At 44.0% G+C, this 15,969-nt stretch overlaps 4 protein-coding genes across 4 annotated transcripts; 2 read left to right on the top strand and 2 right to left on the bottom strand.

Moving 5' to 3' along the window:
* Positions 1-5,889: 5,889 nt before the first annotated feature.
* On the bottom strand, positions 5,890-6,219 carry GLRG_06656 (uncharacterized protein; the record flags this gene model as incomplete). Its single annotated transcript, XM_008097510.1, has 1 exon — positions 5,890-6,219. One exon carries the CDS (start codon positions 6,217-6,219, stop codon positions 5,890-5,892), a length of 330 nt encoding a protein of 109 aa, XP_008095701.1.
* Positions 6,220-6,665: 446 nt separating this feature from the next.
* Positions 6,666-8,349, top strand: GLRG_06657 (subtilase; the record flags this gene model as incomplete). Its single annotated transcript, XM_008097511.1, has 2 exons — positions 6,666-6,845; positions 6,913-8,349. 2 exons carry the CDS (start codon positions 6,666-6,668, stop codon positions 8,347-8,349), a joined length of 1,617 nt encoding a protein of 538 aa, XP_008095702.1.
* Positions 8,350-13,295: 4,946 nt separating this feature from the next.
* Positions 13,296-14,708, top strand: GLRG_06658 (uncharacterized protein; the record flags this gene model as incomplete). The annotated part of the gene is made up of 3 exons (XM_008097512.1): positions 13,296-13,756; positions 13,794-14,202; positions 14,268-14,708. The coding sequence occupies 3 exons, from the start codon at positions 13,296-13,298 to the stop codon at positions 14,706-14,708; spliced, it is 1,311 nt and encodes a 436-aa protein (XP_008095703.1).
* Positions 14,709-15,147: 439 nt separating this feature from the next.
* Positions 15,148-15,600, bottom strand: GLRG_06659 (maltose permease; the record flags this gene model as incomplete). The annotated part of the gene is made up of 1 exon (XM_008097513.1): positions 15,148-15,600. The coding sequence occupies one exon, from the start codon at positions 15,598-15,600 to the stop codon at positions 15,148-15,150; it is 453 nt and encodes a 150-aa protein (XP_008095704.1).
* Between the last annotated feature and the right edge of the window lie 369 nt (positions 15,601-15,969).

Here is a 15,969-nt window from a genome sequence, read left to right on the forward strand (position 1 = left end):
AGCTAAAAGGTATTAAGTCCTTAGCTACTACTAAGTATATACCTATAAGCTTAATAAATATAGTTAATTAACTAAATTTAAGGTAAGACTTATTATTTATAGTAATTAATAAGTAAAAAATCTATAAAATACTTATATAGCTATATTAGTAGGTATATTATTTAAAATACTTATAGTAATAGCTACTTACTTTAACTTAGAACTACTTAAATATAATATAGTAAATACGTTTATTTATACTACTATTAATAAGGTAGTATTTATAAAGATACCTTTAGGCTACTAAATTACTAGCTAGATCTTTTAGTTATTAAAAGCACTCTATAGGCTTTAATAATTACTTTTACTATAGTAAAAGCACCTTAAAGAAGGGCTTACTATATAGGGATTTTACTAAGTACTTAGTAAAAATTACTATAAAAAGAAGGATTATATTATATTCTTTTTTTATATTAATAACTATATATTAGCTTATTACTATTTAAATAAAACGTAAGTAAGTAATAAGATAGTAGCACTTTAGTAATAATACTACCTTAAAGGTAGAGGCTTATTATAATAGTTCCTTAGCCTTAAGGTAATTTATAACTAAAGTAACTACTATCTTTAGCTCTTATAAGTAGTATACTATAATAAAATAATAAAACTACTACTAATAAATAATAAATATAAATATAATAAATTATTACCTATAGTAAGGGCTAAGCTACTACTTAGTAAATATATAGCCTTATTATAAGAGGTTAACTAATATTTAAAAAAGGTAAGGATAATCCTTTATATAGTAGTAATAACTTAGCTAGATATTACTTTTATAGCTAGCTAGCTTACTTACTTTAACTATAATCTAAATCTAGATTACTAAAAGGTAGTAAATTAAGTACTTAAGTATCTCTATTAAATATAGCACCTTTACCTTAAATATAAAGTAACACTAAGAAGTAAAAATAATACGTTAGAGGTTACTTTAGACGCCTTATTTACTAATAACTTACTAGACTATTATAGCTTATAAGTATATATACTAAAGCTATTTAGAGGGCTTATCTCTTAGTAAGCTAATAAATAAGATATAGTAATAATATTAACTACTAAGGCTAAATTACTAGCCTTATTATCTACTATAAAAAAGGCGCTTTTTACTAGTAAATTAATTACTACACTAGGTATTTAACTATTAATATAACTAGGAACTAAATTATTACTTAATAAGTAGATAGCTACTAAATAGCTACTAACTATTTATATTAGCTATAATAATACCTAAACTATTAGCCTTATTACTAAGAAGCTTATTTAATTATAAATAAGGTTATAGTATATAAATATTTATAACTACTAGCTATATTAAGAAGTAGTAGTAAATTAAATTACTATTAAATATAAGAAGTCTACTAAATTAATAGCTAATAGATTAATAAAGGCACTTAGTGTACTATAATCTACTATATTTATAGCTTAATTAAATATAAGTAACTAATATATACGCCTTAAAGTAAATTAATAGTAAGAATTAGCTAATTATAAAGTAAAGCTTTACTACTAAATAAAAAAAAATATATAGAATATTAAAAAATAATTAATAAATAAATAGGCTATATATAGATAATATTTAGTGTAGGCTCTATAGTAATTAATTATACTACTAGCGCTAAGGGGGTGTGTTAAATATAGTAGAATTATATATACATTAGCTAGTAAATATATAGTTACCTTATAGCAAATTATTAGGGAATAAGCAGTAAATTAGCCCTACTTCTAATAGTAACTTTACTAATAATATCGCTAGGATTAGCTAGGGATTTCCTAACTAAGAAATAGGGGTTTTTCCCTGTTTCTATAGTAATTTATAATAGATATAGAACACATAACAGAATTAATTAAGTAACTATTATAATCCCTACTATTTAATATAAAGTGTACTAAGACCTACTAAGCCTTAGTAGTAGTAGTATAAGTGTCCTAAAAAACAAAGTTACTTATAAGACTATTAATAATAGTAGTAGTAGTAATAACTATAGCCTTATAAAGACTTATAAAAAATATAAAGATCTATAATAAGTTGATAATAGTAATATAACCTAAATATATATAAAAATAATATATACTATCTAAGTAAGCTTAGTTACTTAAAAAGTAAGTAGTATAGTATATACTAAAGCTATATCTGTTTTTAGTATAGTAGTGTACTATAAGGTCCTTAGCTAGGTAGTTAGTATAAGACTAGTAAGAAGGAACCTAGAGGACGTCTTCCATAAGGCGTACCCTCTTAATTAGTAAGAGGGATAGTAATAAGGGGATAGCTAACTATAATAAGTTAGTAATAACTTACGCTATAAAGGTATATAACTATAAACTAACTAGTATAATAGTAGTAGGCTAGAAGTCTTAGGCGTTATAGGCTTAAGCTTATTACCCTCTAGGGAGACTAACTAACTAGAAATAAAGGGAACCTATAAGTAATAAGTTAGTATTAAATTTATAGTAAATTATATATATATACACCTATAATAAGAAGTAAGAGGTACTTATAGGTATCTTACTATAATTAACTTTAGTAAAAAAAAAGATATACTAGTAAAGTAATATAATAATATAAAACTATAAAGAAATAAAATAAAATACTTATAATATTATTAAAAGGCCTACTTTAAAAAAAGAAAAAAAAGAAAAAGTAATAAAATAGGTAAGACGTATAGTTAACCTATAATAGGATAGGTTTATAGGTTATATACCTACTAGGGTAAGGCCTAGCTAAGGTTTTCTTACTAGTAATAAAGGTAAGGGAGAGGTATATATTATAGGCTAAAGCTATAGTATATATAGTAGGGCTTTACTTACTATAACGTATATACCTATAACTAGTCTGCGCTTACTTAGTGTACCTACTAAATGCTATACGTATAAAGGTATACTATAGAATAACCTTTTCTCTCCTTAGCTTAGATTAATTATATTAAGTTACTATATACCTATTAGAAGGTAGTGCTAGCCCTTTATAATAATCTTTTTAAGAATTACCTTTTCTTATACTTTTACTATCTTCTTTAATGTTAAATATATCTTAGCTTATATAATATATCTAGTATATTAGTTATAGAATACTAATTTAAGAACCTTAAAGGTATAAACTGCTTTCTATATAAGTATTTTTAGGTCTTTTTAGATAGCTTAAAAAGTAAAGATAATTTAGCTTTCTTTAGAAAAAGAGTTTATGTTTATATATAAAGAAAAGTAGGTATAAAGGTTAAAGAGATAGAAAAGCAGTAGATTTTTATAACTAACTATAATTTATAACTTACTATATAAGTATATTAGTTATTATTTACTAATAAGTTAATTACTTTTTATAACTTAAATACTTTAGCTTTTTTACTTAAGCTTTATAAGCTATAAGTACTAATTAGCTAGACTATTAAGTTTAGCGTTTTAAGTTATTAATCTATTAGTTATAATATATAATAAGAGATAAATTATATATATACTATATAATACTTTAAATAATATTAATTAGTAACTTATAAATTAGACTATTAACTATTAAAGTATATAATTAGTAGTAATAACCTTATATTACCTAATTACTTTCTTATATATATCTTACTATCTCTATTATAAAGCTATTACTAAAGAGGTCTTAGGGGGTAAATGCACAGATCATTATTTTCCCTTGCTTTAGGTGGAGAAATCCATTTGAGAAATGACTGGTGTATTTGCGGCCAATCGCCCCACCTTGATCCGGGCACGTGCGACCATTTCGTCCACTTTGACAATTTACAGCTAATTGCCCCACCGTGCGCTCGGGCGCCCGCGGCCATTTCGCCCACTTTGACACAACCGTGCATTCGCTGGTCAATCCACGTGTATCCGTATTTCCGCCACATTTGACAGTTAAAGTGGGCGAAACATCCGCGTGCGCCTGGGCGCAAGGTGGGGCAATTGGCCGCAAATGCACCAGTCATTTCTCGGATGGATTTCTCCACCTAAAGCAAGGGAAAATATTGATCTGTGCATTTACATTTACCCCTTGAAAAGGGCCGATCGGCGATGGCTGCGTAACATAGATATAACTACATACCTACAACAGAGCAATCAAAAAACGCAAGGTTATCGCTACTAATTACGCGCTTCAACACAATCGGCGATGGCAGCGTGCCATAGAGATAGTTACACACAACAGAGCAATCAACAAATGCAAGGTTATCGCTGCTAATTACGTGCTCCAACATTATTGCCCATGCGTGCGCGCGTCGGCGACCCCGTCATACTCTTTGCGCCCTAGGTCAGCTGGCACTCCAGTTTGTTGCACACAGGTTGGTGATTTGCATGCTTAGGCACCCGTCGAGGATAACCCTGTATTGGCAGAAAGTCACGCCGAGCAATGCCTACGCCTGGAAGGTACGGGTACGTACTAATAGGTCATAACATCAGGACCTGATAGTCAGCACTGAGGGGGGTGTTTTCCCTTCTGCATCATCATTAGCACCCAGCAAAATCGACCTTTTGTTTTGGTCCTTTTCAATCAGCTCCCATTCACACTGTCATTCTACGCCGTAAGTGAAAAGCGGGGGGTCTATCATCTGATCACTCCTCTGATCCGCGTAGGGTGATCATGAGGAGTGATCAGAACCCGCTAATAAATTGCCCCCACTCCCCCCCCCCCCCCCCCACCTCACTTATCAACCCGACAGTATGGTTACATTTTATCAGTCTGAAGTGGTGTTAATGGGTGGTGGGGTCGGCTGATGCTTGCGTGTCAAGACTCGCGGCGGATCGGTTCGGGTGCGGAATATGGTGCTGTCCCGGGAAACACCCACGATCACAGTATAATCTCTAGGGCATTATCAGCTTATCTGATTGTTTATCTGAGCTAGGCACGAGGCAAACGAACAGGTTCTATATAGGATAAACCCGACTTAGGTAATAAAGCAGAGTCCTAAGATAGCCTCGAACACCAGCACCAAAGCATTTCTCACTAATCTTGGGCACATGATTGTACAAGTTGGCCACTGTCTAATAGTTGCTATCTAAGTTGCCAATCTAACCCTAAAGGTAGCAGGGGCTCTACTCCATGCAGGTACGATGTACTTCTTTTGCAAATCCGACATAGTCAATCTAATAGAGTTCTGAACCTTCATCCTTTCTCGGACCTGTACACAGTAGAGGCCACGGTCGCAGTGCCGCTAACCGCTGGAGCCCCACCAGGGTCCTGTATTTGTTGCACTAGGTTACTTCAGGTATTCTCAGACCCCTGTTAACCATATGTTTCAGCCCCTGTTGCCAGCTTGCCAGTAGCAGCAATAGTGTACGGATATACTATACAGATACTGGAAACTGGATAGCGGTTCAGGTACGACCAAAGACACATTATGCCCTACTTAACTATTTAGGTATAACGCTTTAGATTTAGATGTATTGAAAGTGGCCTAGCTTTTTCTCGGGTTTCAGGTAATATTGCTCAAGGAGACAAGTAAGTAACTGGGATAAAATATTCACTCAATAACATGCTTATCTATACGTCTCTAATTGATACAACAAAACTTTAGCATTACTGCTGATCATTTATAATGCTGTGTAACTCTTATATACTAATACGCCATGCTACCCCCAACTCCTTGTTCTTCTGCGTTCTCATTCATTCCTTCTTTTCTTTCCAACCCTTCCAGTCTTTACCCATTCACTTAGCATAGCTCTCGCCAGTCGACGACATGCGCCTAGAAACCACACTCATTTACTGGCTATCACTTAGCCTCGTCCTTGCTCAGGAGAAGCCGCCTCCGAGTTCATCATTACTTCTTTCGGACACTCTCTCTCATGCATCGGCTACACACATCCCCAACAACCGGACCACTCGGTCAATACCTCTCATAACAGGCTCAAAACCAGCTTCTAGGCAACCAGAATCAACTCTATTGAGTTCGACAGTTTCAGAATCAGCTTCTCGGCAACCAGAATCAACTCGATCGAATTCGACAGTTTCAGAATCAGCTTCTCGGCAACCAGAATCAACTCTATCGAGTTCGAGAGTTTCAGAATCAGCTTCTCGGCAACCAGAATCAACTCTATCGAATTCGACAGTTTCACAATCAGCTTCTCGGCAACCAGAATCAACTCTATCGAGTTCGACAGTTTCAGAATCAGCTTCTCGGCAACCAGAATCAACTCTATCGAGGTCAACAATTCCAGGGTCAGCCTCGAGCACCATCTCGCCAGGTCCATCTTCTCAAGCGCCCATCACTCCGCCTCCGAGTCGGAGCCTCACCACCAGTCTCGCGCCGCCGCCTGCCCTCACCACGTCCGTCTCCGATGGGAAAACGATCGCCATTGCGGTTGGGGCAGCAGTGGGCGCCGTAGTTGTCGTCGGCGGCGCTGGCGGCGGCTTTGTCGCTTTCGGATCCAGCGCCCCCATCGCCGTGGCAGCCGGGCAGGTCCTCAGGCTGCAGCCGGACAACGACAGCGGCGGCAGCAACAACAGTGATGACGAGCCCGAGATACAAACTCTTACCTCAATCTCCCTCAGCCTTACAGAGAGTGAACAAGCCACTACCACGACCTCGTCTGTGACCAGCTCGTCGACCACGTTCAAGGTTTCATCCACGACTAGCTCGTCGTCGTCGGCGCAGCCTAGCCAAACCCAAGTCGCGCAAAACTACGTCGTAACCATAATGCTCGCCGTCGCCGAGGACCCAACGCAGAAGGCTGACTTTGAGACGTTTCTCGCCCCTTTTGCCCAGCCCGGCACAATGAAAGACCTATCTAAAGAATTTGACTCCCCTGAGGATCTCGGAATCTATGTTCTTCTCACGACCGAGGACAATGCTGCCATCATCCGTAAGGATCCACGGGTACGTGCTTGATGATCTTTACATACACATCTGGCGTATACCCTACTGACGTGAATTGTACAAACAGGTGCTTTCGATCGATCTGGACGTGGATTCGGGTTTCGACGAACCAAGTACAGCCGCACCAGATCAATCAGAACAAATCACGCTCGACACTTTCGACGGCTTTGTCATCCAGACCCCCAGCCAGGATGCCCTGGGTGACCTATCCTTGCCCCTACCGGTCAACGTCCAAGGTTTCACGCCCAGCAATGTCCCGGGATACGCATACCAGCAAGAGGCCGGCAAAGGGGTGACGGTCTATGTGTTGGACACGGGTGCCAACCCGGCCCATGATGACTTTGCAAAAGCAGAGGGAAACAAACGATGGTTGTTTGCCAGCGAAGACACGGCCGAGGACGACAAGAACGGTCATGGCTCCTGCGTCCAATCGCTCGTAAATGGGCCCCTTTTTGGCGTTGCTAAGGCAGCCGACATTGTTATTGTCAAGCTTGGCGCCCGGTTCACGCTAGACAATATCCTCTTCGGTTTGCTTCTGGTATATCAGGACGTCATAAAGAACAAGCTGCAAGGAAAAGCAGTCGTCAACATGTCGCTCGGGAGCCAACTGCTCGTGCCGAGCACCAATAACCAGGGCAAGAATCCCGGTTTCATACTGCCGCAGGCGATCGCCGGCTACAACAGCACTATCCAACTCCTCATCGATGAGGACGTCGTGGTGGTCGCGGCGTCTGGCAACAGTAGAGATGAGCCCGGCGGTAGTGAATTCGTCACCGCCTTTCCGGCTTTCCTCGGCCGGCAATTAAACATGATCGCCGTCGGTGCTGTCACTGCCGAAGGTAAGCGCGAGGACTACTCCCAAGGTGTGCCTCGGGAGCTCGACACCTCGGCTGTCGGCACCACCGTGTGCGCAAGCAACCTTGGAAACGCGGATGTCGAAAAGACGGGCACATCAATGTCGGCTCCGTTGGTCAGCGGCATGATTGCCGTGTGGCTCAGCTCGGCCCAGTACCGCGCGCGGCTCCAGGTCCCCGGTCAGGTCGCCGCCAACGTCAAGCAGCTCGTCCGGGAGCTGTCGTACAACCGCTTCGGCGGAGGCGACACCCCGGTCGCTTGGAACGGCGTTGACGTCTTCACGTGTAACTCCGGTATCTCCGGCTCCGCCAAGCTCCGGGCTCGGGCGGGACAGTGCGTCATCAACTCAACGTCGACTGCGCTTCCGACCGCGTCCCCGCCCCCCCAGCCTCCCTCAGCCACCGTACCCGTAGTCGTTTCCACCATGACGCCGCCGCCACCGGCGCAAACCCCCCTCCCTTGCTACAACTTCAACGTCGACGCCTATGGTTACTGCTGCGCCACTGCCGATAGCCCTTGCGGGGACGGTGTCGGGACGTGCTGGTTGCCCTTCACGGGAGTCGGTGTGGGGGGCGGCGGTGATGGCATCAATCTCTTGCCGACGGGGGCAAGATGCCCACCTCCTCCGGGTGCAAAAGATGACTTTTAGACGAGATAGCTGGATCTGTAAAGTAAAAGAAATAAGCACTGTAAATGTATCAAGATAAACAGTCAGTAAACCAATCGCAACACGCAAAGATACACGCCAATTGATCCTTGTTATTGAACATAGCTGTTCCGTTGGATGGGTACGATATGACACGGCAGGGAAGGGAAGGGGGTAGGGTCCAGAAGCGCGGCCCGCTGAGGGCAAAACTTAGCACATCAGCAGACTCCGCAATCATGCACAATGCAGCAGGTTTTTGAAAGAAAACATTAAACATATTGAAGAACAGACACTGCACGCATGACTACCCGAGCGGAGCAATGAGTCACATCATGAGAGGCTACGCGACAACAAAAGACAAGACGCAAACCCGTTTATTCATATTTTTGAATTGCTTGCGCTTGCTTGTCCCTCCCTGGAACCATAACGACCCGAGGATCAAGGCAGAGAGAGGCAGGGAAAAGCCCCTCAAGAACTCGTGTTCCAAGAATAAGGGATCCATCCGTCTCCATCTCTGTCTAAAGCATCCGCCTCTCCTGATTTTGTCATACTTTCTTTCCGGCGTTCGATCCATGATGGAAGCAAGCCAAACAAAGCAAGCAACCCAGAACTCCAGACTCAAGATTCAGTAAATGTAAGTCACCATTACATATCGCCATCAATCACCTTTTTGAATTTTTTGATGATAACCGATAACCAACAACTGTTTAATAGTGACTTTGCGTTGCCGAAACCCATGATTCCTGTATTCACGAACAATCCCAAACCAACGTACTTCTGGGTGGCCGTTGTTCCCATCATCTTCTCCCACCTCTCGTTATCTCGAGCCGGGCGATGCACCGAACGATACCAATGCCACCACATTTGAGTTCCTACTGCATCTGCGTCTGAACACTGGGTCGAATCCGTCGACACCACCCCCTGCTGCTGCTGCTGCCCCTCGCTAATGGTTCCGTCTTGCATCGGTTGCTTGCTGTTGTTCGTCTACGAGACTGGTCTCCTTGGTCTTGATCTTGTTGATGAGCCGCCCCTCTAGCCAGTAGGCGGGCTTATATTGTGTTGATAACTTATAGACGTATCTATCCTATAAAATAGGCTTTATTATTCTCTCATTATAGATGGTAGAAAACAATTCTTGGCGGATAGCAGACTTTTCTTGTAGGTAGGCTAGAGGGTTTCCTGCGCGTGCTTTGAGCAGCTTTGTTGCAGCCCCGGAGGTGGTGGCATTGGTTATTAAAGTAAGGTGGGGACTTTGTGAGAAGAAGTTGGACAAAAAGACGTGATGATGATGATGCTTATGATGGAGGTAAACCCGATTGTTGCACCAAAGCAAAGACCAGCGAAGTCACCATCCTGGTAAAAACGAGGCCCCGCCTTCATCTCTAAAAACCTAACTATCCTCGAGAGTTACATGACGATACGCTGATGACCATACGACTCCACGACTTCCTTGAAAAGCTAGGTAGACGCCGCCAAACAGAACACCAGCGCCAACAACATACTGATCAGTAACCTCGGTTCTCCATCAAAAGCCTTTCGCGACTGGGACCGAGTAATGATATCCACCACGTGACAAGAGCAGGAATGACAACGATTCTAACGACAAGGCAAGTAGAGATAACAGAATAGATAATCCCAGCGGGTACGGCTCGCGTAGTAGATGGAGACAAGAAGGATTATTATCCACCTGGGATCTAATGTGCCCCTCCATAGCTACAGCCTGAGCGTGGCTATGCGCTGTGTCTTGTCTGTTCTCGCTGATTTGGCAGAATCAGGGATCAAAGACGGTCTCTCCACAAGACCAGAGGGATCGCTACAATCAACCCAAGTCAGGCGCTCCATGACAATCCATGCGCGGCCCACCTGAGCAGGCTGTATACTCTTCTTGATGGCTTCATAGTTAACCAATGTCTCACATATTAATATGTCACAGGACATATTGGGCGTTAATTGCTGCTTGTAATTAACGGCGTTGTTTTTGCGACAGTTATGAGCCCAGTTCGCTCTGGTGTGCTAGAATGGCACCAGCCCCAGAGTTTAGCGTCTGAGCGTCATAGACCTTGTGGGTTTGATTCCCACTGACACCTCCTCTTTGCGTTTTCCGCGTCATGGGTTAGACTGAACTACCTAGACTTTGGCAAGATGTACCTAATTAAAAGGTCTAATATTGATAAGAGTTACAGATCTGCCCTAGGAATAGTACGAATCTGAGGGGGTGTATCACAGGACATATTAGGCGTTAATTGCTGCTTGTAATTAACAGCGTTGTTTTTGCAACATAATACATACGACCACACCCACTAGAGAGCTCGGGATCCCGTCCGCTCTCCTATAGATGAGCCAGTGATAGCTAGATTAGTCGTTATGTCAGTAACAACCAGCAAATACCTAGTGTTATATGTTTTTATATTATCCTTTAGTTTTTAAACTTTTCTACCACTAAATTAAATATGTAACAAAAACACTAATAGCTTCTATAGTAATCTAATACGATGCTACTTAACCTGTATTTCTTTCCTTGTTAATACTAGGACTTACAGCCTGGACTATTTGAACTTGCATGAGGCGCATGCTATGCGCAAGGCCTGGTTCAGCATCTTTCATCTTGGCTGTGCAAACAGACTGTATCTCTACCCGTTTCGCCGGCCCTGAACGTTAGAGACCGTCTTGTATCTCATCCATTGATGGTCATGGCAATGCATCACCCGGTCTCCTTGGTCGAACAGCGCTCGGGTTCAGACGCCGTCTGGAACGTCACCTTGGTCGTCGATGACTCGACAGGCAGCCCAAGACTTGTGCTCATTCACCCAATCGTACCGAAGCATACCACCTCCGTTCGCCTCCCATCCTCCCGAGTAAAACACGACATTTTTCATGCTACCTCGAGCGTTCTTCTCGACGAGAAATCCGAAGGGCTCAGACGCACCGGAGAGGTCTATGTTGGTCTCCCAGGGATAAATCGATCCATGGCAATATATTCACGACGTAGGTGAAAACAGTGCTTATTTAATTGATTAGTGAAGAAGAGAAAAGTTCAGATACATCTGTTTGCTGGCCGGCTGGATACATATATCCAGCCAGCAGTCACGTGATTATCCATATTCCGACAGTCTAGTATCGGCTGCGCCTTCGCCATCTCTCCCTCGCAATCCAGCGTAATCGCCATCTCCCCGCCGTCTCTTGTTTTGAAAGCGGCCTCCCACGACGGTTTCTTGTTTTCCTTCTTCCAGATTTGTGGGCTTGTTAAGCAGCCGTTGCCGCATTTGGAAATCGTTCCCTTTTTGGATTGTTGAACTGGGGAACCCACCATTGCGCCAGTCTCCTGCATGGAAAAACCCTCTCGAAGAAGGTGAGCCAACATGTTTGTGGCCTTCTGAGCTGATATGTCGGCTTGTTCAATAGGTTTCGTCGGTGGTACTGTTGAGCAGCCCGGGTGGGTTTCTGATGTTGGCGGTGACATGGATTGCGCGCCTCGAAAGGCAAGGCTGGCTGCTGTGGAGAATTGAGGCTGTAGTGGTTGAGGTGGCGCAGCCTCAGGTAAGGTAGCTTGTCCAAGTACACAAGATGGTCGGCGTAGGGGAGAGAGCTCAGTAGGCACGCGGCAACAGACTGGTGAGTGTACAGAGTGAGGTCGTGGACTTCCACAGATGATAGATATTGTTCGGGGTGAGGTAGGAGGGATCCGAAATCCTGAACACTAACTTCAAGAGCTGTGCTAGAAAATATTAAACGGTATAAATCATCTGAGTCTACTTCCCCCTTACTCACTCTGTCTTAGTTGCCTGCCTGTAAAGCTACCATTTCCTATCAGCTAGGGGACGACTTTCCTGGTAGCACTTAGACTGTATGCACCGTTGCCACAGGCGAAATGGGGTGTCATGTGGCACCAGCCCCTTTTCAGCTTTGCTGTTACGGCGGCTCGGGAGAATGAGATGACAACATCCGATTTAACGATATATCTCGCCAATAGGGTCGCCTACAGGTTCCGTCTCGAAGCCGAGAAGAACAATTATATCGTTCAAGGAATTAGAATCCCCCTACCAACCTCTAAGACTTTGCGCTTTTGTACGAGAAGGTCCTGCATATAACAGATATCAGAAGCAGTCAGGTTGGAGCTGCGCCGTGCTTATATTACATGTAAGCTGTCAAAAAGAGGTACATCTTGCATCCCCAGCCTGGGGCCAAGCGCCAAGATTTAAGCCGCTGACGACGGATCAAGTACCTATGAGTACTCCGCCTGATCCTGCGTGATAAAATTGCTTCGGGTATAGATGAACAACTGATAACGGCTTGTAGAATATTTTCTTTATAATGTTAGATAAATTTGATTCTCTTAAAGCCATGACACATCTTGCCCTGCTTTGGACCTTGCGGACGTTTTCTTGAAACGTAAGCCAAGAACCAAATGAAGGTGCTTTTCAAGTTTCAGGAGAATTGATTTCTCGCAACTCTGGAATCAATCTTACTAATTCTTATCTGACCGAATTGACAAGGGTTAAGAATCCTAGGATCATTGCTATGCTTCCTAAATACAATAAGTCACCACTAGCGCAGATCCGGCACCCAGGTTTTATGTCTATTTCTGAGAGGCCAAGACATCAAACGAGCGAAGTGAGAAATGCGATGACAGATCCAAGCCTTATTCGGAGACTTGTGGTTCTTGTGACCGTGGCGGAAATGGGGCTTCTTGTAAACTGACTAGTAAACGCAGTGAAGAGAATAGTATATCATAGTCTGCTCTGACGAGCCCCTAATATTCCTGACTTGCTTTTGAATCACCACTCTCACCCTCATCGTCATCACCCTGCTTTTCCTTTCCTTTACTTTTTTCCTTTTCCTTTATCTCATTTTTTGTCATCTCACTGTAAAGCAAATCATTTCCAAGACACGTACAAAACGGTCATTTGAACCCCCCCCCTTTCATTTTACTTTATTTCTCATCTGCAAACATGGTTTCTTTTGGGCGTGGCGTTGTAGCATCGCTGTTCCTCGTTGTTGCAACGGTGCCCTCGGTACTCAGTGCCCCTTTCAATCAAGCCGATTTCGCCCATCCCACCCTTCTTGCCCGCCAAGGCCGCGTCGCCGACAAGGTCGAGCAGCTTTGCAACCACGACCTCAGCGCAGAAAGCCAGGATGATGTCTGGTGGAAGACTGGCGTAGGCCTGACGCTCGACCTCTATGTCAAGCGAGACTACAGCAACTGGGTCCAGAACCTCGACAAGTTTGTGTGGAAAAAGACCCAATCCGATGCCTGGGACTGCACCAGTGTTCCCGGGAAATGCGGTCCGCCAGCCGACTGCCATGAGTTTCGAGACATAGCGGACAACGCTGACGAGTACTGGATTTTCAAGGCCGTGACTGGCGCACATAAGGTCATCAACAAGCTGCACGAGGAGCTTCAAAGCCAAAGGTATTGAGTTAGCCTTCGGCTTGGACGGTGTTATTAGCGACTTTAGCGGCAGCGTCAAGGACCTCACCGATGTCTATGCCAAGGTGGCCGCTGTCTTGAACATCGGGGCCGGGGCTGCGAGTGTGCTGCCAGGCCCTGGGCCCCTGGTCGGCGGTGCCCTCACGTCCGTTGCCGGCATCTTTGGCCTGGCGGCATTGGATGCACCGGCTGATCCGAAACCGTCGGCCAACGCCTACCTAGAGACGTACTTCAAACAGGCCCGGACTGCGCTCGAGGACCTGGCTCGCAACCTGTTTGGCACCGGCGACCAGAACAAGCTTCCCAACGTTCAGAATTCTTACCAGTGGACTACGCCAGTGGCTCAGTTCTTTGGGGGTGGCAGGTTCCTGATCGAAGACGTCGACAAGTACACCAGTGCAACTGTCAACACGTCGAAGAAACATCTGGTATGTAGTTATACGTCTGCGGTCTGCCACTTTCCTTCTTCACTTCACTGCTAACCATAATCTAGCGGCAGGCCATTGGTATGTCAGTCCTTGGCTCCCACGGGTGGAAGCTTTTCATCGAAACGGGTGTCAAGAGCCAGGGAGACTGCACAAAGGCTGGGGGCTCTCGCATTTGGAAGGGTGGCGTCAATGACTGCTGGGGGCTTCTCAAGTGGACGTCGGCGCCCCTCGGCGATCTCTTCAGCAACAAGAAAAAGATTCAGGTTGAGCATCTGCCCGGCAACATTGTGGAACAGATGATGAAATATGAGATGGACCTTCCTCCAATCTACGACAATGCTATTTCCTGCAAGCTGGCGCAGGGTGGCAGCGAACGTGCCATCAAAGTCAAGGATCTCAGCCCGAATGGCGGTCGGCTTCCGGAGTGCCTCTTCAACATTGATGTCGCCAAAGGGGCATTTACCACCTTCGAATACAAGGCCCAAGATCTCTGGGGCAAGTGGTGATTGGCTTTATTGAAAAGCCACCACGCACCTCCCAGAGAAGCTTTGCTTTTTGTCAAAGCTGGACTGGAACGCAGGTATTTAACCTAAGGACACTCACTTTTCTTGTTAGACCAGGATTTTGTACGAATTCAGTCGTTTAAACTTTAGTTTTGCTTTTAGTCACTCATTTAGACTCCTATAGTAGTACATCATTATTCATTTATCCAGCACCTTCAGCATTAGGACGTCGATGCCCAGCTCTTTCAAGAACCACGAGCGCATTTGCACTGCCACCAACGAAATGTTGCCGAGGTTTGATTCCGATCATCTGGTTATGGGTGGCATCTGATCCCGGCTTGCCTGGAGGAGTGTATCGCGCAGCATCCAGGTCCTGCTAATGACCCAAACATAGACCAAACAGCGCCGCCCGGCCCAACTGTAACGGAGAGCGAGTCCTCCGTTATCTCGTAAGGTCTGGTGATCCCTCCTTGATGCTCCCCATTTTCCTTGGGGGTATTTTAGCCTCGAAGAGTTGATTAATCTCATCAAAAGTCCTTCTCTTAATCTCGGGAACATAGAAAAAGCTGCCTATAGTTGCAATAAGCGCAAGGCCACCGAAGATGAACTCAACCTTTCCCTTCAGATTGCCCTGGTCTGGGTTGACCATATATGGGATAGCGAGGTTCATTGCCAGGCCGCAGACGGCCTGAGTTGCAGTTGTAATAGCGATAGTATTTGCCCGCAGGGCCATGGAGGATGTCTCGCCCAAGATAGCAAATGCCGTGGCCCCAATAGTCAGGAAGTAAACCAAGGCGTAGATGAATATGGCCGATGCCTTGACCCACTTTGCGCCATCGCTTGGAACGACAACCATGATGCCAATCATGATCAGTAACCCGGTTAAGCAAGCCATGCCCGAGATAAAGATCTTGCGACGAGCGTACGACTCGACGACGAACCAAGTGGTTATGTTGCTTAGTACACCGCAGGCGGTAACGCCTACACCAAGATCAAACGATTTAGATACGTCAAGGCCGGCCGGCTGGAAGAAGGTATAATACCCCAGAACGAATACCTGAAATTATTCAGTCAGTGAATTGGAGACGAGGGTGTTGGTTATCACCAGGGTGGTGATACAGTTAACCGTACGTATTAATAGGCAATTGACGAATAATTAGGGTAACTAGTGGTTCTGAATTATGCGTAAAGAGGAGAAACTATTGTGGGTATTACGCAGCGAAATCGCTAGGTAATAACCCCGTGGATCCCTGGTGGATCCACA

This window comes from Colletotrichum graminicola, assembly GCF_000149035.1.
Source record: "Colletotrichum graminicola M1.001 genomic scaffold supercont1.27, whole genome shotgun sequence".
In the NCBI taxonomy this organism is placed as follows: Eukaryota; Fungi; Ascomycota; class Sordariomycetes; order Glomerellales; family Glomerellaceae; genus Colletotrichum; species Colletotrichum graminicola.